The sequence below is a fragment of the Scyliorhinus canicula genome, chromosome 13 (genome assembly GCF_902713615.1).
Source record: "Scyliorhinus canicula chromosome 13, sScyCan1.1, whole genome shotgun sequence".
NCBI lineage: Eukaryota > Metazoa > Chordata > Chondrichthyes > Carcharhiniformes > Scyliorhinidae > Scyliorhinus > Scyliorhinus canicula.
In genome coordinates this window covers 115,781,080-115,802,904 of record NC_052158.1, presented here as the reverse complement: position 1 = coordinate 115,802,904, position 21,825 = coordinate 115,781,080, and the positions used below count along the sequence as shown (strand labels likewise).

At 42.2% G+C, this 21,825-nt stretch overlaps 1 protein-coding gene across 3 annotated transcripts in view; it reads left to right on the top strand.

Moving 5' to 3' along the window:
• The window catches only part of LOC119975888 (probable cation-transporting ATPase 13A3), a 186,432-nt gene that overhangs the window by 161,167 nt on the left and 3,440 nt on the right, over positions 1-21,825 (top strand). For all 3 annotated transcript variants that reach the window (XM_038815806.1, XM_038815804.1, XM_038815805.1), the window contains 7 exons: positions 2-111; positions 6,399-6,495; positions 6,610-6,682; positions 8,495-8,672; positions 10,517-10,698; positions 14,923-15,011; positions 17,718-17,798. In XM_038815806.1, the coding sequence (XP_038671734.1) occupies positions 2-111; positions 6,399-6,495; positions 6,610-6,682; positions 8,495-8,672; positions 10,517-10,698; positions 14,923-15,011; positions 17,718-17,798 (810 nt within the window). The remainder of the gene's footprint in view (position 1; positions 112-6,398; positions 6,496-6,609; positions 6,683-8,494; positions 8,673-10,516; positions 10,699-14,922; positions 15,012-17,717; positions 17,799-21,825) is intronic.

Here is a 21,825-nt window from a genome sequence, read left to right as displayed (position 1 = left end):
GGCACTAAAACAGGCGCATGGTGGCATCTCATTGTCTGAATTGGAAGCTTCTGTAGCATCGCCATTCACATCAAAGAATCCAAATATTGCATGTGTACCAAACCTCATCAGGTAACTTATTTATTTAAACATTAGAGCTTCAGAATATCTAATCATAGTGAAATAATGACGCCAATTGTTTTGGTAGTGTGTGCCACATATCTTCAATTCTTGTTTTAAACTTGTGAATTTTGTAATTATTTCTTAGAATTCTGCACTCACTGCTAAAACCAAATAGCTTACTTCTCTCTGTGTTATCTATATTTTAAAAATGTATTTCTTCATCCTGTGTTTTATCTGTACTTTTTCATTTATCACATCTCTTGATAAAGATAGGAAAGCTGTTTGACTTTTGTGTATCATGTGGAGGCAGTGGCGTAGTGATATTGTCACAGACCTGCTCTCATAAATAAATTCAAAATAAACATCTGCGCTGCTGTTTATAAGGTTTAACATTCTATTTGCTTTGTTGATTGCTGTTTCATGGATATGTTAAGCAACAAATCTACTAAAATATGTTGATCTCTTTCCTTCATTCTTAGCTATTTTGATACAATCCAAGGAATACTTATGTTGCACATTTTGTTCTCCCTATGTACGTACTGTTCTGTGCTCCTACTGAGTTCCATTAGTCATTTTGTCCACCCACACATTTTATCCAATTAATTTTGTTCATAAGTACTTTTTTAGAATTAGCTAACTTTTCTAGTTTGCAAATTGAACCACTTTACATCCAGTTCCTGAATAAAAGTTGTTAATGTAAATGGAAAACAGCAGCAATCCAACACTGATCTTTAGAAAGCTTCACTCCATACTGCGTCCTGATACATAAGGTGCGATCCACCAGCCACGTTACGCTCTCGCTCACGCACGGTGCGGCCGATGAATGCCGGCAGAGATCTCCCCCGGATTTCCCGGCAGCCTTGACGCCTCATGGGACGTGTGGATCACATGAGGCGTCGGAGTCAGAAGCATGCCCAAAAGAGGTGTGACCAAATGGGGCTCGCCTAAGTCGGTTTTAAACCGGCTTTGGCGAACTTATCCAGGAATCTACCAGCCTCCCAGGATCTACCGGCCTCCCAAGCAAGGCTGCAGCCAGGCGCTGTTCTGCACTGGTCCACACAAACATGGACCAGGCGGAACGACATCCAGGGGGTCTCCCAGGCTTTCGGAGACCCCTGCGTGGTCAGGGCAGGACGGCACCCTGGCCCTCGCCCTGGAAGGTGGGTACTTTGGCACTGCCCAGCTGGCACATTGGCACTGCCACCCTGGCACTTCCAAGGTGCCTGGGTGGCGCTGGCAGGAGGACTGCCCAGGCACTAGGGTGGCAGTGCAAGGGTTCTTGAGTGGCAGGATGACACTTCCAAGGAGCAGGGGCAGAGGGGGCTTTGCTCATGAAAAGAGGGTGGAGGAGGGTATGAAAAGTGAGGTGTGTGCGTTGTAGATAAGTAGGGGCCTCTGGAGGGGTAGTGTCCATGGGTGTTGTGGTGACATTGCCCATGGGTGGGGAGTTTGGGGGGGGGACACCATTTCAAAATAGTGGCCCAATCTCTGAGTTCAGCTCCCCAGTGCTGAAAAAAATTTGGTGTGGGCTAAACTGGTGAGAAAGTCCCCAGGGCCCAAAAAAGTGACATTTTGAAAAGGTGGCCCAATCTCTAAATGAGCTTGTTGCCCCCCCCCCCCCCCCCCCCCCCCCCCCCTTCATGGGCAATGTCACCCCTACACACATGGGCACTCATTCCTCTCACCCAAGTGAGGATACCCTGTTATGTGGTCCCTGGTTGGGGGAGGGAGGGGGGGCTCTTCAGGCCCCTCCAAGCCCCTTAGAGCATCTCCTCCCTTTCCAGGACCCACACCTGTCACCTCCCAACCTTACAGAGGCCCAGAATTACCTGCCCTGCATACCCCCACCCTTCAACATCCCCCTCCACCTTCCTTTCATGGGCATGGTCCACTTTGCTATCTGATCCTTGGCTGTGCCATCCTGGCACTCGGGCATCCTTGCACTGGCACCCAGCCAGCACTCATGCGATCTTGGCAGTGTCATTCAAGGTCGAAATCCTGGAACTGCTTTCCTACAACATTGTGAGCGTAGCTACAGCACATGGACATTTTTGAGGACATTACCAGTGCGGTAAAGTAAGATAGATTATGAGAGTAAACGTGCTCAGAATATAAAAACAGATAGTAAAGGTTTCTCCAAATATATGAAACAAAAAAGAGTGGCTAAGGTAAATATTGGTCCTTTAGAGGATGAGAAGGGAGTTTTAATAATGGGAGATGAGGAAATAGCTGAGGAACTGAACAGGTTTTTTGGGTCGGTCTTCACAGTGGAAGATACAAATAACATACCAATGACTGATAGAAATGAGGCTATGACAGGTGAGGGCCTTGAGAGGATTGTTATCACTAAGGAGGTAGTGATGGGCAAGCTAATGGGGCTAAAGGTAGACAAGTCTCCTGGCCCTGATGGAATGCATCCCAGAGTGCTAAAAGAGATGGCTAGGGAAATTGCAAATGCACTAGTGATAATTTACCAAAATTCACTAGACTCTGGGGTGGTCCCAGCAGATTGGAAATTAGCAAACGTGACACCACTGTTTAAAAAAGGAGGTAGGCAGAGAGCGGGTAATTATAGGTCAATGAGCTTAACTTCAGCAGTAGGGAAGATGCTGGAATCTATCATCAAGGAAGAAATTGCGAGGCATCTAGATAGAAATTGTCCCATTGGGCAGACGCAGCATGGGTTCATAAAGGGCAGGTCGTACCCAACTAATTTAGTGGAATTTTTTGAGGACATTACCAGTGCGATAGATAACGGGGAGCCAATGGATGTGGTATATCTGGATTTCCAGAAAGCCTTTGACAAGGTGCTACACAAAAGGTTGCTGCATAAGATAAAGATGCATGGTATTAAGGGTGAAGTAGTAGCATGGATAGAGGATTGGTTAATTAATAGAAAGCAAAGAGTGGGGATTAATGGGCGTTTCTCTGGTTGGCAATCAGTAGCTTGTGGACTCCCTCAGGGATCAGTGTTGGGCCCACAATTGTTCACAATTTAAATAGATGATTTGGAGTTGGGAACCAAGAGCAATGTGTCCACGTTTGCAGACGGCATTAAGATGAGTGGTAAAGCGAAAAGTGCAGAGGATACTGGAAGTCTGCAGAGGGATTTGGATAGGTTAAGTGAATGGGCTAAGGTCTGGCAGATGGAATGCAATGTTGACAAATGTGAGGTTATCCATTTTGGTAGGAATAACAGCAAACGGGATTATTATTTAAATGATAAAATATTAAAACATGCTGCTGTGCAGAGAGACCTGGGTGTGCTAGTGCATGAGTCGCAAAAAGTTGGTTTACAGGTGCCACAGGTGATTAAGAAGGCAAATGGAATTTTGTCCTTCATTGCTAGAGGGATGGAGTTTAAGACTAGGGAGGTTATACTGCAATTGTATACGGTGTTAGTGAGGCCACACCTGGAGTATTGTGTTCAGTTTTGGGCTCCTTACTTGAGAAAGGACATACTGGCACTGGAGGGTGTGCAGAGGAGATTCACTAGGTTAATCCCAGAGCTGAAGGGGTTGGATTACGAGGAGAGGTTGAGTAGACTGAGACTGTACTCGTTGGAATTTAGAAGGATGAGGAGGGATCTTATAGAAACATACAAAATTATGAAGGGAATAGATAGGATAGATGCGGGCAGGTTGTTTCCACTGGCGGGTGAAAGCAGAACTAGGGGGCAGAGCCTCAAAATAAGGGGAAGTAGATTTAGGACTGAGTTTAGGAGGAACTTCTTCACCCAAAGGGTTGTGAATCTATGGAATTCCTTGCCCAGTGAAGCAGTAGAGGCTCCTCCATTAAATGTTTTTAAGATAAAGATAGATAGTTTTTTGAAGAATAAAGGGATTAAGGGTTATGGTGTTTGGGCCGGAAAGTGGAGCTGAGCCCACAAAAGATCAGCCATGATCTCACTGAATGACGGAGCAGGCTCGAGGGGCCAGATGGCCTACTCCTGCTCCTAGTTCTTATGTTCTTATGACTGCTGGCCTGAGTGGTTCAAGAAGGCGGTTTACCCACTTTCTTAAGGGCAATTGAGGATGGGCAACAAATCTTGGCAGAGCCAGCAATGCCAAAACCCGTGAAAATAATAAATATTAAAAAAGCAGGTTTATCCCATTCTGATTCCTTTCAGGTTACTGTTTACTGTCTTCATTGTGATAATGAAGCAGATATTCTGTTATTGTGATTTTGATTAAGGGATAAATGTTGGCCAACACACCAGGGATAGCTCTCCTACTCTTCTTCATATCTTTATCTTACCCTAAGGGGGCAACTGAGGCCTCAGTTTAGTGTCTCATCCACGGAATAATGTGCGCGATCTAACCGAAAAGCTTTTAGTGTCATTTGTGGCGGGTTTTACTGGGAGTTTCTCCCCAGCTCTGTTGACGAGTTCCCTATCGCTATCTAACCACATTTAGTCACTTTTGTGGGCCCTGGAGAGTTTCTCCCTGGTCAAGCCGGTTTCTCCGGACTGCCACACCAGATTTCTGGTGCGGCACACCGTTGGGTTGAGTTTTGCCGGCTGGTCAATGGGGTTTCACATTGTGGGGCATCCCCACGCCGTCAGGAACTCCCAGGCTGCTGGCAAAATGGCGAATCCTGACGGCGTAGAATTCGCCCCTGTGTATTCTATATATTGTGTATTTATGTATGTCCTGTGTTTTTTCATGTAGAGAACGATCTGTCTGGACTGTACACAGAACAATAATTTTCACTGTACCTTGGTACACGTGACAATAAATCAAATCCAATCCAATCTACATTCTCACCCACATCTATAGACACTCAACCACACTCACACTTACATCTGCTGTGGGGCACCCGAGACTTCAACTACTCTCGCCCCCCCCCCTCCCCCACACCCGAGGCCCCGGCTTCAACTCCTCTCGGGCCCTGGCTTCAACTCCTCTCGGGCTCCGGCTTCAACTCCTCTCGGGGTCACCTTCCTCCCCCCCCCCCCACACCCGAGGCCCCGGCTTCAACTCCTCTCGGGCCCCGGCTTCAACTCCTCTCGGGGCCACCTCCCCCCCCCCCCCCCACACCCGAGGCCCCGGCTTCAACTCCTCTCGGGTCCCGGCTTCAACTCCTCTCGGGCCCCAGCTTCAACTCCTCTCAGGTCCTGGCTTCAGCGCCTCTCGGGCACTGGCTTCAACTCCCCTCGGGCCTAGGCTTCAACTCCTCTCGGGCCTAGGCTTCAGCGCCTCTCCCGCCCCGGCTTCAACTCCTCTCGGGCCCCAGCTTCAATTCCTCTCGGGCCCCGGCTTCTGTGCCTCTCGGGCCCTGGCTTCAATTCCTCTCGGGCCCCGGTTTCAACTCCTCTCAGGCCCTGGCTTCAACTCCTCTCGGGCCCCGGCTTCAGCGCATCTCGGGCCCCAGCTTCAGCGCCTCTCGGGCCCCGGCTTCAACTCCTCGGACCATGGCTTTGGCTTCTTAGCCCCTGCACCTTTCTGGGGTTCCTGTGGCCCTGGCTTCTCTCAGGGGCTCCAAAGCCCCTTCTTTTCTCAGGGTCCTTGTGGTCCCGGCCTCAACTCCTGGGCCCACGTGGCTTCATCCTCATAACCCTGGTTGCTTTTGGTCGCCTGCAAAGTCGGCTCCTCTAGGGGGGTCCCCACGGTTTCGGCTCTTTTTGGAGCTGAACATTTTGAGGAAGCCCTGGAGGGGTCCTGTGAAACCAAGTTTGGGAACCCCTGCTTAAAGCTGTGTGGCCAGGCACAGACCAGTCCCCTTCAGTTTTTACATACTTTTCCAGTTTAAAAAAAATGTTTTATAAAGAGCGAAGAATATCAATGATTTTTTTGTAGTTTTAATAAACTGAGGGTAAGCAATTTTTTCCAAGTATTTTTGAGGTTTGGTCATTTGATTTTGGGTTCACAATTTAAGACAAGCACCTGCTTACATTTGAGCTCTCCCATCTCATCACATTGAGACTGGTCTTCTCACCTCACTCTGATCTCTTTTATGTTTAATGAAAACAAATTTGGATCTGAGTCATACCACATAGCAAAGAACTTTGCTTTGTTTCATATAGTAATGCCTCTACTAACAAACGCCAATATGATGCTGTCCTCCATCCCTGTATACTTTATGAGCATAATTTGCTCATTGAAAAATACGAAGGAAATTCTAACATGACATTCCAGTATAATATTGATTTTACTTATATTTAATTTAGTGATGAATGGCTGTATTCACTTGCAATGAACCATAATTGAAACTAAACTAAAACAATGATTTCAAATTAAGACTTGTTTTGCTAACTCTATTTAGATGAAGATAAAGTTTTTTATTATGTCAAGCAGGGAAGGACGGGCTGCTTTGATGACATCATTCTGTGTATTCAAGTTCATGGCCTTGTACAGTATAATCCAGTATCTGAGTGTTACTTTATTATATTCTGTGAGTATTTGGTTTAGCTTAAGTTAAGTTTGAGCATTACGTTAATTAATTAAAGACTGGGTGCATTAATTTTCAATTTAATTTTATTTAATTTCCCCCTCCATCCCTTTATAGATGCTTAGTAATCTTGGAGATTTGCAGTTTCTTTTCATCGACTTGGCTATCATTCTGTTCATTGTCTTTACTAGTGAGTATGCTAAAACTGGTGATCAGATGTGTTTTCGCAAAAAAATGCTTCCTATTGGTCTTTCTTTGAGTTGCTTGTTGTATGGGGAAATGGATCAGAACTTAGAAAATGTTTGAATTAGGATCCCTGTAATGCAGAAGGAGGCCTTTTGGCCTATCAAGTCTGCACCGACCAACAGTATTTGATGGATGTGTGCGATTCATCAACTTCATTATTAATGAGGGTAAACTCGAGTATTGTGCTGCGGTTTTGGTAAAATGGGTGTGCAAATGGCTATCAACAGTTCTGAACTGAAAACCGTCAGTGTACATTATAATGTAACCGTCAGTGCAGTTCTTTAGGAAGAAACTTTTCAATTTAAATTAGATTTCCATCTACATTAAGTAGCTCAGTAGTGGTAGCACTCTGACGTCTGATTCAGAAAGTTGCTAGTTTAAGTCCCACACTAGACGCTAGACCAAAAAGGTTAGGCTGAGACTTCAGTGCTGTACTGGGGATCGCTGCTCTGTTGGAGTTGCCATCTTTCGGCGGAGATGTTAAAAATTGAGATCCTCAACTGCCATGTTGGGTGAAAATGATGGATCCCATGGCATTATTTGAAGAAGAGTAGGAAAGGTATTATAATAGAAGTATACAAGGTAGCAAATTGTATGGAAAAGGTGAATGTGAAGACTTAATTTAAATTTCAAGAGAAGCATAATACACCATAGATTCAAATTAGTAAAAGGCAAATTTAAAACTGAAATCAGAAGGAAATTCTACACACAGAGTAAACAGTGCGCTGAATGGACTTTTGCATGGCATAGTAGAGGTGAAGCATATCCCTAAGAAATGTTTAAGAAGTATTTGGGTGTTGTTACGATCTCTGTAGAGAGACCAATAACTTTTAATGTGAACTTCCAGTTAATAGCTGAAAGGATGACATGTCAAGATTTTACATTTTAAAACTTTTTTCTGACTCAATTGGCTAAAATTCTCTTTTTTAGGCAATTTATGCTTAAACTAGAGAAATAAATGTTTCCGCACATCACATTTTTCACAGTTGCAGTTCCTAAAACAGTCACATGACAGATTTCTTCTTTTTGCTCTGAGGCACACCTTCCAGCCTCTTTTAACTCCTCAGAAACCAGGTACTCAATCTGAGTGAGAGCTCCACTTACCTTCTGTGTGGTGAACGATAGAGGCAACACTTTATTTGCTCCGGGTGCAAGCCAGCTGTTTCCACCTCTTGGTCTACTTCTTGGTTTGCACATCACCCAAGACAAAACTGCAACTGCTATCTGCGCTGATTTTGGGATTTATGGTGAAGTCCTTATCCTGATTTCAAAATGGCCTCATCTATCTCTTTTCCATATTGGCAATGGAAAATATGTTGGTTACGTACCTAATGGAAATGCTAATCAGTTAGCTTTGATCTCAACCTTCTTTCATCGTAGAAGTTAAAGGGTAGTTTACAACTCAATACTAAAACACCTTTCAGAGACCTTGGGAAATTCAGGGTCCACTTATTGTGGACTTTGAAATTGCTATCATAGGTCAGAATCTTCAGATAATTTGTCACAGTGTTGGTTTCAGCGGGAACACTGGCATGCAGCCCTCCAGCTGCACAGACAAGTTTTCTCTCCATTTCCCTGGCACTCTGTGGTTTTTACAGTTACTGTGGTGGGTGGAGCCTGATAGAGCCAGCAACGCCACCTCCACAGAGATTGGGGGGGGCCATCTTTAAAGGGTGCCCTGATCTGAATTTGAAACAAACTCCACTTTCAGTGACAACTGTAGAGGAAAATGTATTATTTTTCCTGTTTTATTTAGTGAGTTTGAATGCTGCGTGGAAAGAGCTTGACCCACAGAAACCGCCATCTGGCCTAATCTCTGCTTCACTGATATGTTCGGTGCTGTCCCAGATTTGTATCAGTGCTGTGTTCCAGACAACAGGATTTTTTATGGTGAAGCAGCAAACCTGGTATGAAGTATGGACACCAAATTCAGAGTAAGTTCTAAAACCATTACATTCTGGACGGATAAAAACCATTACATTCTGGGTGGATAAAAGTATCAAGTTGTGGAAATGTCACTTGACTGGTAATCGAGAGGTCCAGCTATGTGGATATGGGTTTGAAGTAATGGTGACAGTGACAGCCATCATTGATTGTTGTAAAAACCCATTTGGTTCACAAATGTCCTTTCGGAGTGGAAATTGACCATCCTTACCTGATCTGGTCTGTATGTGACTCTAGACCCACAGCTATATGGTTGACACTTAACAGCTCTCTGAAATGGCCTAGCAAGCCACTTAGCTCGAGGGCAATTAGGATGGGTAACAAATGCTGACCTAGACAGCGAAGTCCACATCCCACAAAATAATAACATTTCTCTAAGTGATGTATTTATGTAGTAAGGATCCGAAACTACACTGTAGTTACAAAGACATCAAGTCTCCTGTGGTGTTTTGCCCAAATTACCGCTTTATATGTGAGTTTTCACCGTAATTACCAGCAGACCATTTTACTGTGGGCACACTATAGACAAACTCCATTCTGTCCTTGTTTATTATTTATGCGCACACCCACCTGATGTCATTGTATAATGATCAAGAGTGCGATCATTCGCAGAATTTTCTCATCTAATCTAGGAACACCGAGAACAACTGTTACCATAGTTTCTGCCTTAGTTTACTCAACCCTGTTTGAAAATCAACCTTCTCCTTTCTGGTCTGTATGGGGCACGTAGTTACTAAATTCACTAGCTAAGGAATCAGAAAAAAATCAATCCAATTGCATTAATCGGATCTACAATTGCTGGTTTTAGGAGAATAGAATATGAGCCAGTTTGAGATTTGAGCAAAATTAAGGGTATGACTTTTGATCCTCATTGCTTTTGATTTTTTCATCTTTTAATTTCCCCCTCCTGAAAGTGGAATATTCTAGTAGGATATGCCTTTAATAATAATAATCTGAAAGTCCCCTAGTCGCCATACTCCGGCGCCTGTTCACCGAGGCACTCGGGTACACCGAGGGAGAATGCAGAGTGTCTAATTCACCTAACAAGCACATCTTGTAGTAGCCATTCTCTACTCTATATTATTTGCTATCCTTCATGCATGAGCTTGGATTATTAACAAAGATATTCTAGTTGCCATTAAAGCAAATAGAGGGCCCTATCCTTGATAAATGTTCCTTTCATACGCACATGTACAGATTTCAAGCAAGGGTCATTGGATGGCAATTCGTAATGGAAATGACAACCCATTTTTTGAAGGGCACGGTTTGGCATTTTTCCTGATTGTGCAATTTGGCTGCTGTGTTTGCCGAGTAATGACTGCACTTTAAAACATTAATCTATGCATTGAAAAATAATTAATTGATCATGAAATATTTTTGAGTATGTTATAGTTTGTAAATAATCCAATTAGATATTTCAGTATGGAATCTTCATCAACTATTCTTTGATCTTTCTATTATTTGAAAAAATAAACGACCAGCATTAAAGTCATAAGAGGGTGGTACGGCGGCGCAGTGGTTAGCACTGCTGCCTCATGCGCTGAGGATCTCATGTTCGATCCCGGCCTCGGGTCATGTCTGTGTGGATTTTGTACATTCTTCCTGTGTCTGCTTGGGTCTCGCCCCCACAACTCAAAGATGTGCAGGGTAGGTGGATTGGCCATGCTAAATTGCCCCTTAATTGGAAAGAAAATTGAGTACGCTAGATTTATAAAATAAAAGAAAAAAACATGAAAGTCAGAATATTATGTATAGTTGGTTAACATTATGCAGTATTTACCACCTTTTTGAGCTGCTTAGTATAGAAGTTAATATTTTTATAATTTTATTACAGTGCCTGCAGTCCATCAAAACTGAATCTAACACTGGAGAACAATAATACATATCCTTACGATGAGAAGAATATTAGGAACTATGAAAATATTACGGTGTTTTTCATTTCATGCTTTCAATACCTCATTGTGGCCATTGTGTTTTGTAAAGGAAAACCATTTCGACAACCTGGTTATAAAAACTGTAAGTAAATTGCATTATTCATATAGCTCCAATATGGTTTAGGTTGCACCCAGTGAGGTTCACAACTGAATTCCTGTACATAATGTTAATGAGGAGAGTGTTTATGTTGAGCCTAAGAATCAGAAATGTAATCGGAGAAACCAGAAGATTATGTTATATTTTCTTGGTTGGATTTCCACCTTCTGTGGAAATTTGCAATTGTCTGTAATATTTATATGGGTTTGAATATGTATTTATAAGTAGGATTACTTACCGAGCAGTTTAAAACTGTCATTGTCCAGACAAATTGCAGGTTTTTGAGATTACATTTTCATTACGATGTCAACAAAATCTATTTCAAGATTATGATATTAGAAGGGGAAGATATTGGCACAATAATAATGTCACTGGACTAGTAGCCCAGAGGTCCATGCTAATGTTAATGATATTAATTGGGCAGCAGTCTGCTAGTGGTGCATTGCCCGCATCTCTTTCTGCTGCACCTTTTCCTTCTTGAAATCATCGCACGAGACTCTGTGCCTTTATCCTCCTGCAAGTCCAAAGCTTGCTGTTGTGAAATATTGTGTATACAACAATTTTACATCCTGAAGGATGTCTCCAGAACTGTCTAGGCACCTACAGTGAATCTTCAGTGTGTTGATGGCCTGTTCAATGACACATCTGGTGGTCATATAGCATTCATTGTAGAATTCACCGAGTCTCTGAGAGATGTTGTCAGCATATTGTGGGTATGCCCTATATTTGAGCAGCCAGCTGATCACTGCTTCAGGGTGTGAGAAGGTCAGAGAAGGTGGACGTGTGCTGATAAAACATCATGGTAGCTGCCTGAGAATCTTACACATACCAACATAAAAGTCATCTTGTGGTTGCACACCAGCTACACATTCATGGAATGAAGTGGAAATCCTTGAGATTAATGCAGACTCCTGGGTGATTGGTGCCTTAAATGTCACATGCCTTCCAGTTGATGATGCTCTTCCCCTGAGGAAAGCCAGTTCGAGCCAGAAACCCCCACACCCACTCATTCTGACTAGCTTGATAGCTGGCAAAATTGACAGAATTGGTGACTCTGGAAAAGAAGCCATCCCCCACTCGTCTTCTGTGTTTGTTTATCATCAATTATGAGATCCTGCAAACGTTTCCAGCAGATGCCTGGAAAAATTCAGAAGCAAAGAAGTTGAGGGTTGTGGTGACTGATTCCACTGGTAAAGAGTGGCCACCAGATCCACTTAGCCGCAGATTCTGTTCCAACAGGCAGCAGCCATCTGCCACCCACACATGGCTGCTTAAGCCTGTGGTGTATCAATATGTCAGCATATCTTCTGTTACACCCAGCGTTGTAGCTGTGACCTCCTGAGAGCTGCACCGCTCTGCTGCTCCCCTCTCGCCCAGAGAACTGCAGGTGTGTGAGTAGGAGGCTGTTCTTGCTGCTTTCCCGATGCTGCTGCTGTTCCTGCTGAGACTGCCTGTAAGATATCCAATCTTGAATAAGACAGAAGTTTCACATTGGAAGATAAAACCCATTTTCTTAACCCCCTGCCACGAACCCTGTTCTCTGGCCTCTGATTGCAGCCACCTCCCTGACCACAGCCTGTGGCTGAATCAAACTGCTCATAATATTGCTCTCCTATCTTTGAGCTGAGCTTCGGCTCCATATCTTGTCCTTCACAAAGGTTGCTTACTTTTACTTGCAAAACATTGTCCATCTCTTTCCACCACTGATCCACCTCAGCCCATCTGTAGCTGGAACAATTCGAAATTCTGTTGTTACCTTCTGACTATTCCAATGCTCTCCTTGCTGACTTCCCACCATCTATGAATTTGAGCTTGTTCAAAACTGCTACCGAATTCCAACTGGGTTGGATTGGATTGGATTTGTTTATTGTCACGTGTACCAAGGTACAGTGAAAAATATTTTTCTGCGTGCAGCTGAAGCAGATCATTTGTACATGAAAAGAAAATACGTAATAGGGCAACACAAGGTACACAATGGAACTCCATAGTCACCGGCATCGGGTGAAGCATACAGGAGTGTAGTATTAATCAGATCAGTCCATAAGAGGGTCATTTAGGAGTCTGGTAACAGCGGGGAAGATGCTGTTTTTGAATCTGTCCGTGTGTGTTCTCAGACTTGTGTGTCTCTTGCCCGATGGAAGAAATTGGAAGAATGAGTAAGCCGGGTGGGAGGGGTCTTTGATTGTGCTGCCCGCTTTCTCAAGGCAGTGGGAGGTATAGATAGAGTCAATGGATGGGACGCAGGTTCATGTGATGGACTGGGCAATGTTCACTACTCTCTGAAGTTTCTTGCAGTCTTGGGCCGAGCAGTTGCCATACCAGGCTGTGTTGCAGCCAGATAGGATGCTTTCTATGGTGCACCTGTAAAAGTTGGTACGGGTCAATGTGGACATGCCGAATTTATTTAGTTTACTGAGGAAGTATAGGCGTTGTGGTGCTTTCTTGGTCGTAGTGTCAACGTGGTGTACCAGGACAGGTGTTTGGTGATGTGCACACCTCGAAATTTGAAGCTGTCAACCATCTCAAATTCTGCAACGTTGATGCAGACCGGGGTATGTACAGTACTTTGCTTCCTGAAGGCAATGACCAGCTCTTTAGTTTTGATGGCATTGAGGGAGAGATTGTTGTTGTTACACCACTCCACTAGGTTTTCTATCTCCCTCCTGTATTCTGAGTCATCATTGTTCGAGATCCGACCCACTACGGTTGTGTCGTCAGCAAACTAGTAGATGGAATTGGAGCCAAATTTTGCCTCACACTCGTGTATGTATAGGGAATATAATAGGGAGCTAAGGACGCAGTCTTGCGGGACCTCGGTATGGAGGACTATCATGGAGGAGGTGTTGTTTATTCTTACTGATTGTAGTCTATGGGTCAGAAAGTCGAGGATCCAGTTGCAGAGTGAGGAGCCAAGTCCTAGGTTTTGGAGCTTTGATATGAGCTTGGCTGGGATTATGGTGTTGATGGCAGAACTGTAGTCAATAGATAGGAGTCTGATGTAGGAGTCCTTGTTGTCGAGGTGCTCCAGGAATGAATGCAAGGCCAGGGAGATGTCATCTGCTGTGGACCGGTTGCGGCGGTATGCAAATTGAAGTGGATCCAGGAATTCTGGGAGTATGGAATTGATGTGCCTCATGGCCAACCTCTCGAAGGACTTCATTACAGTCGATGTCAGGGCCACTGGACGGTACTCATTGAGGCACGTTGCCTGGTTCTTCTTTGGCCGGTATGATGGTGGTCTTCTTGAGCAGGTGGCAACCTCGTAACGGAGTAGGGAAAGGTTGAAGATGTCCGCAAACACATCTGCCAGCTGGTCCATGCAGGATCTGAGTGCACGACCAGGTTCCCTGTCTGGACCCCTCGCCTTCTGAGAGTTCACTTTCAGGAAGGCCGATCTGACTTCGGAAGCTGTGACGGTGGGTATGGGTGTGTCCAGGGCTGCTGGGACAGTCAACAGCAGTTTGATGGTTTCCTGCTCGAACCGACCAAAGAATGCATTGAGGTCGTCGGGGAGGGGTGTGTGGCTGCCGGAGATACTGTTCGACTCGCTTTGTAGCCCGTTATGTTGTTTAGGGCTTGCCACAACCAACGAAAATCTGGAACACTGGTTTGTGATTCTAGCTTGATCTGATATTGTCTCGGCATCCTGGATGGCTTTGTGGGGGCTGTACCTGAATTTCTTGTATAGGTCAGGGACGTCTGACTTGAACGCCTCAGACCTGGTCTTCAGTAGGGAGTCAATCTCCCGATTAAGCCATGGTTTCTGGTTGGGGAACCATCTTTGCACTCATTGATCTACATCGACTCCTGGTTAATCAATGACTCAATTTTAAACTTTTCATTTATGTTTTCAAATTAGTCCATGTCCTTGAAATCTCCTAACTCTACCAAGTTTCAACCCTACATCCCTCCAAGAAGTTTTCATTTCTCTAACTTTGATTTCCTGTTCAATCACTTATTTGTTTCACCCCATTTTTGGATGCCATGCCTTTGGCCATTTAGACCCCCAAGTTCTGCAATTCCCACCTCGAACCTCTTCACTTTTCTATCTCTTTCTCCTTTAAGACCAAGTTTTTAGTCATCTGTTTGAATATCTCATTTGACTTGCTGTATACTCCTGTGATGTGTCTTGTGATCTTTCACTACGTCAAACACTATATAAATGCAAGTTGTTGTCTGAAATACATGCATTTTGTTTTATTTCAACAGATCCTTTTGTGGTTACGGTGATACTTCTTCACACCTTTATGTTTTTTATAATGATGTTTCCAGCTGAGGTGATTGATCAGGCTCTTCAGGTAAGGCCAACAAACTCAATTTAAATTTTGAATTGCTGTGTCATTAGAGAGTACTGTAATATTTGAACTAACTTGAAACTATCATTTAAGGCCATCAGAGTTTTCTCTTTTTTCTTCAATGAGATAATTATATTTTGCCAACCTCCATATAAAAATATATTACCAATATTTTATCATTGAAAGCGAGGATTCTTAATGTGAACAGAAGGTTTTCAGCTTGGTCCTAAACAGGTTCCTCTCTCCAAGGATTCTGCACGAAGATCAGCAAATAAAACCTGGTTGTTAACTTTATACATAATTGGTATTTGAAATATATGGGTTGCTTAATTGGAAAGTAAAGGCAGGTTTCAGGAAGCCAGTGGAAAGTGCCATTAGATTTGAACTGTTAGATCAGACAAGTAACAGCCTAACAAGAGAATTTTCTTAGTTATTATGGCTATAGCCAAACCAGGAAGCAAACCGTGCTGGACCCACTTCTGGGGGATGAAGCGAGGCAAACGGAGAATGTTTCAGTGAGAAGGCAATTGGGAAACATTATCATAATAGCATGAGATTATAATAATTATGGAAATGGACATGGAATATTCAAATGTAAAAATACATAACTAGGCAGAGGGATAATTTCACTAATTTAACAAGAATCTTGTCCAGGTGGATTGGATACTGAGGAAGATATAGGTAGGAATTGTAGAAGTTCTGAGCACAATTATCCAATCCTCTTCAATACTTAGGTTTGCTGCCAGAGAACTGAAGAATTGCAATGTTATACCGTAGTTTGAAAAGGAGAGGGATGGATTGAGCAACTCATAGAATTTACAGTGCAGAAGGAGGCCATTCGGCCCATCGAGTCTGCACCGGCTCTTGGAAAGAGCACCCTACCCAAGGTCAACACCTCCACCCTATCCCCATAACCTAGTAATCCCACCCAACACTAAGGGCAATTTATCATGGCCAATGCACCTAACCTGCACATCTTTGGACTGTGGGAGGAAACCGGAGCACCCGGAGGAAACCCACGCACATACGGGGAGGATGTGCAGACTCCGCACAGACAGTGACCCAAGCCGGAATCGAACCTGGGACCCTGGAGCTGTGAAGCAATTGTGCTACCCACAATGCTACCGTGCTGCCTACAAATTAATTAGTCAAGTTAATTAGTCAAACTACAAATTAATTAGTCAAGATTTGGCGGAGAAAAAATTTAAAGATAGCAATTCAGGTCAAAAGTTATTGGTAGTTGGAAAAGTGGGTTAATATGTAAAATTCAGAACAGATTTGGTTCGAAAAACTTGATTTGACTTCTTTGACTTAACAGAAGAGGTTAATGAGGGTAATTAATTGATATTCTGTATATAGACTTTCAGAAGGCATGCAATACAGTACCCAATAATAGACTGGTCAGTAAAATTAAAGCCCAAAGGATCAAAAGAACAGTGGCAGCATAGGTACAATACTATAATAAAAGCAAAATATTGTGGATGCTAGAAATCTGAAATAAAAACTTAAAAATGCTCAAAAAACGTAGCAGGTCTGGCAGATCCTGTGGAGAGAGAAAGCAGAGTTTAAAATTTGGAGTCCCTGGATGGGATTCTCCGGCCTCCCAGCCATGTGTTTCTCGGTGCGGGAGGTAGCGTGCCGTTTGCTGGCAGCGGGACTCTCTGCTCCCGCCGCTGTCAGTAGGATTTCCCGTTGATACTACCCCAAGCCGCTGCGAATCCCGCAGACATGCGCTGCCAGCGGAACCAGATGTCATGGAAGTTGGAAACTTAGTAAATATTAAGGAGGATAGCAACAGACGTTAAGAGTGCAAGGTGAAATAGGCAGGCGTATGGAGTCAAATTTTACATGGAGAAGTGTGAAGTCATACCTTTTGGGTGAAAGGAGAATTGAAACAATACATTTTTAAATTGGCGCAGGAATAGAGAGCCTTGGGGGTATATGAACGCATATTTGAAGGTGGCAGATGAAGTTCCAAAGGCTGCTTAAATAAAAGCACATTGGAATCCTTGGCTTTGTTGGTAGATTCATTGAATAAAAAAACAGGCAAGTAATGCCAAATATTTATGAAACATTGGTTCGGCTTCAGTTGGGGTATTATGTTCACACGTATAAGCACCACTCTTTAGGAAGAATGCTAATGCATTAGAACATGTGCAAGAGAAAAGTACTAGAATGGTACAAGGGCTGAGAAACTTCAGTCATATGGAGAGATTGGGGAAGTTGGAATTGTGCTCCTTACAAAAGAGTTTAAGGCATTCAAAATTATAAATGGTTTTAATAGAATAAATAAGGAGTACTTGCATAATTATCCAATTGTTGTCACTGAATAGTTATCTCATTGTTATGAAATCGGCAGTATAAATGGAGCATGTCAGCATTGGATCTGAATTAATTTAAAACGTTTCATATTACAATGATTCAGGAGTGCATAATGGTGACCTTAGGTGATCCTTCTATTTCCTAGATACTTATTAATTATTACATTGAGCAGAAAGAAAACGTGCTGTACACTGCCACACCATTCTGTCTCATCTTTAGTTTTATGTAATGTTAGTACTAATGTATTTGGAAGTAACATTTTGATGGAACCCTTAAAGAAATTCTAATGATTAAATTAAAATGTGTTTGGTTAAGTAGAAATAAGTTAAAAATAAATTGAAATGGTTAATAACATAGTAGAACATTATTATTTGTATTGCTTTTCAGCTGGTTTGTGTTCCTTATAATTGGCGGCTTACAATGCTCTTTCTAATCCTATTAAATGCGGTTGTCTCTTTTGTAACTGAGGTAAGTAAACAATAAAAGTACTTCAATATTTCTCAATTGTAAATGTGATTTTTTTTTTCTATTTATTTTCTCTGTTAAGTAAGCAACCTGTTTAAAATTGGGATATGTCTGGCTATTTCACATAGCCTCCAGTTCTTCAAAACCACCTTTGGATTTATTCCCTTACCCCAAGTAAATAAACAAAAATGAGAATTTACCATTTTTCAAGGTGGTATCATCACTATTCAATTTCCCAATGTGTTGCATGAATCCACATTGATGCCAATTTAGTCATTATATTGGCAGACTTTGACCATATATTTACTGGATGGGGATAGAAATGAAAATTAGTGCTATATCTACTTGTTTACAAGAAATTTCTAATTTCCCAGCATTAAATTGGAAGAAAATCTTTGATCTGCTAGTTTCAAGTGATTGAGTCAACTGTGCACAAAAATGTAACCCATAGGTTTTGCTTTGGGCAACTTTCCAAGCGGCCAGTCCCAAAGCCAGGCTGGGATGACACTCAGCATGTCCAGCAATTTTTCAATGTGATTAACTATTTAGCCTGTTTGATGACATCTTAGTTGCTGGATCACTTGTAGCTGCTACCAGAATGAAATGAACATCTGAAAAATCCACAACATAGAGCTTGCTAGATCGTTTTGAGCAACCTTATTTGAGGTAAATGGTGAACTCTGTCACTTTGCTGCAAACTGCAAAATCCGAGCTGAAGTTTGTATAATCCAATTAATGATTCTAACAATTTTAAACTGGAAAATCCAACCTCAAGTGGGAGTTATCAACGATGAGCTAAATAGCTAATCAAGCAAGCTAAATAGCTAATCACATTGAAAAATTCTCTTAAGCAGGTTTTATCATTCTTTTTTAAATAATTTTACAGTGTAAAAAATAATGTTTGCGAGATTGGTATGGAATTAAATTAGAAACTAGAAACTCATAAACTTTAAAAATATATTTTTATTATGTTGAAACTCGATGAAATTTAATTGTGTAATGCAGAATTTTGACATTCCACACTCAAAATTAGTTCCAAATAGCTGGAGCTGTTATTCAGCAATGATTGTTTAAAAATCCCAGTTACATTTCATTCAACAAATGTTTTCAAGGATTTTTACAGTGCGAGTAATGTGCAAGAAATGGAAGTTCACACCAATTCAATGATTACTAAAGATTTACATCCATGAGGAATTAATCAGTTCACTCGGCAGGAGCAGGAAAGCCACAGTAGTTTTGGATTTGAACACAAGTGAGGACAACGGAAGCTGCTGTCAGTTTCACAGAACAATAATAGCCTACGTTGACAATTTTGCTGCCACTGCAACCACAAAATCAGGCCTTCATTACTTTTTTTTTTAACGGAATTGCCCTGTAGAGCAACTTGACAATGTGCAGCCTCGCTTGCTCCTTTTATTTGCACTTCCCTCAAGAATTATACCTCTTTCACAGCATATATTTGTGATTCTGATTAAACAATTCTTGAGATATTTAAAAACCGTTAAATCTAAGATTGAATCTAATATGTAATGAATACAAAATCTCCGTGGTTTTAAAAAATACTGCAACCAGAATTTGTGTTCATAGGCAACACAATTAAGTTAAATTATATGCTTTCTTCCATGAAAAATGTGTTACTTTTCAAAGTGCTAAGGTTTTCCGGGGTATTGGGATCAGTTGTGGACAGGAACTGTACAAGTTAGTTGGGTTGCACCTAACTAAGCAGAGCTGGGATGAAAGTCTTCCTCGCCTGTAAGGAGGGTTTAAGTTTAAGGGAAGTAGCAGCAGGGAGGATAGACAGGTGCATAGAAAACACAGGACAAAAAGCAGCTGAATAAATAATGTAGAAAGAGCGGGAATTAGATGGAGGTAAAAATGAAGTAGTGAAGCCTGACATTGAAATGCATATGTGTTAATGCAAGAGGTGTTACAAATATGATCGATGAGTTTGCAGACATTAATTCATAATCATAGAATTACAGTGCAGAAGGAGGTCATTTGGCCCATCGAGTCTGCACCGGCCCTTGGAAAGAGCACCCGACTTAAGCTCACATCTCCGCCCTAACCCCATAACCCCACCTAAATTTTTTGGAAACTGAGGGGCAATTTAGCATGGCCAATCCATCCTAACCTGCACATCTGTACAGCACATCTGGACTGTGGGAGGAAATGGAGCACACAGGGGAAACCCACGCAGATACTGGGAGGAAGTGCAAACTCCACACAGACAGTCACCCGAGGCCGGAATTTAAGACGAGAGACACATTTTGAAGTAATTTTATTTTTAAATGAAATGCAAGGGGAAATGAGAGAAAGCTTTTGCGGTGTTTTTCTGATCTGGAAAGTTATATCTGAAGTTTTGATGGAAACCGATCTATAGGACTTTCAAAAGACAATTGGACATGTACATGAGGAGAAATAATTTGCAGGATTATTGGGAAAAGGCTGAGGTTTGAGATAAATTGAACAACTCTTCCAAAGAGCCGGCAGAGACACTGCATAACTGAAGTTCCTCATCCTGGTATCATCCTGTTAAACTACCTCTGTATGTTCTCCATGGCCTTATGGTTCCACTTGATATGCCACATACAATTTTCATCCTTAACCATTTCATTCACTACTGCAGATTGGTTCTCAATTATTTGTTTCCCATCAGAAAATATAGGCGAGCCAACCGTAGTGTCTTGATTTGGGGGGTCAGTTTAACTCTGTTGGCTAGACAGCTGGTTTTGTGATACAGAGCGAGGCCAGCAGCACTGGTTTAATTTCCGTACCGGCTGAGGTTATTCATGAAGGCCCGGCTACTCAACCTTGCCCCTCACCTGAGGTGTGGTGATCCTCAGGTTAAATCACCACCAGTCAGCTCTCCCCCTCAAAGCCTATGGTCATCTGGGACTATGGCGACTTTACGTACCGATTGATTTGGATCTCATTTCCTCTAAGCAGCATCACAACAAATATTGTGTCAACCTAAAGGAGATACATTGACTACATTGAAGGGAAGCATTGACAACCTGTCCAGATCAACCCACATTCAAAAAAATACAGTAGGTGCTGATACTGCTACATGCTCACCTGGCAGAGGCCTTTTTAGCATTGGTTAGTTCCAAATTATACGCTGGGATTGTCTGAGGTGCTTGTTTCTTTTCTAGTAGATAGAGCTTCCCTGGGATATGGGCAACTCATATATGCAGTTTGAATCATAGTACAGTTAATGAAGCAAGAACATACTTTGGCGAGTGGCCCTGAGACTGTGTAACAACTATTTCTGACTCAGTAGGTCAGGGAAGGATGAGGCGAGTAATTTTGAAGAAAGCACACGTTATGATTTTCATTTCTCCTTTTAAGCTAAATAGTTATATTTTCTTGAAGCGTCACATACTGAATTTTTAATAAAATAGTAAACTCATTGTTGCAAATAGCTTGCCTCTGATTACTTTGGGTTGCAGTATTTTCAGAACTTTGTACAATTATGTGTTGTCATATCATCAATTGGTAATCCTTTTTCTCATTATGTAAGATTAATGGTTATGAATTGAGATGCATATTTTGGGCCAGATTTTAGCAGAGTTGGGAAGACTTTGTGGATCTTTAATGGTGGGTGGGACAAAGCTGCATAAGTCCCACAACCATTTACAAATCCAATATTTAGTGGTAGATAAAAGGGGCAGGGCATCATTCACACAGTTTGACACCCCAAATTCAGCAGGGCCATTTGAACTCCATGCTGAGTTCAAACTGACCCCATGTTGACTGTTGCAAGGGACTAAAATCATGGTTTGAGAGTTACGAATTAATGTAATAATGTAATTAATGTAAATAAACCTCTTGAAGGGCAGCTAAGATCTGTATAACTGTCATGATCTCCAGTTTTTTAAATGCTCCGCTCTTTAAAAAAACATTTTTAAAAACTGGATGCATCTGTTAGAGTTTTTTTTAAAAAGAACTTCTGGTATATTGCTTTGATTGACAGATGTAAGTTAGGAAAAGAAATAGCGTCAGATCGTGCAGTTTCAATCGAGCCTTTTGT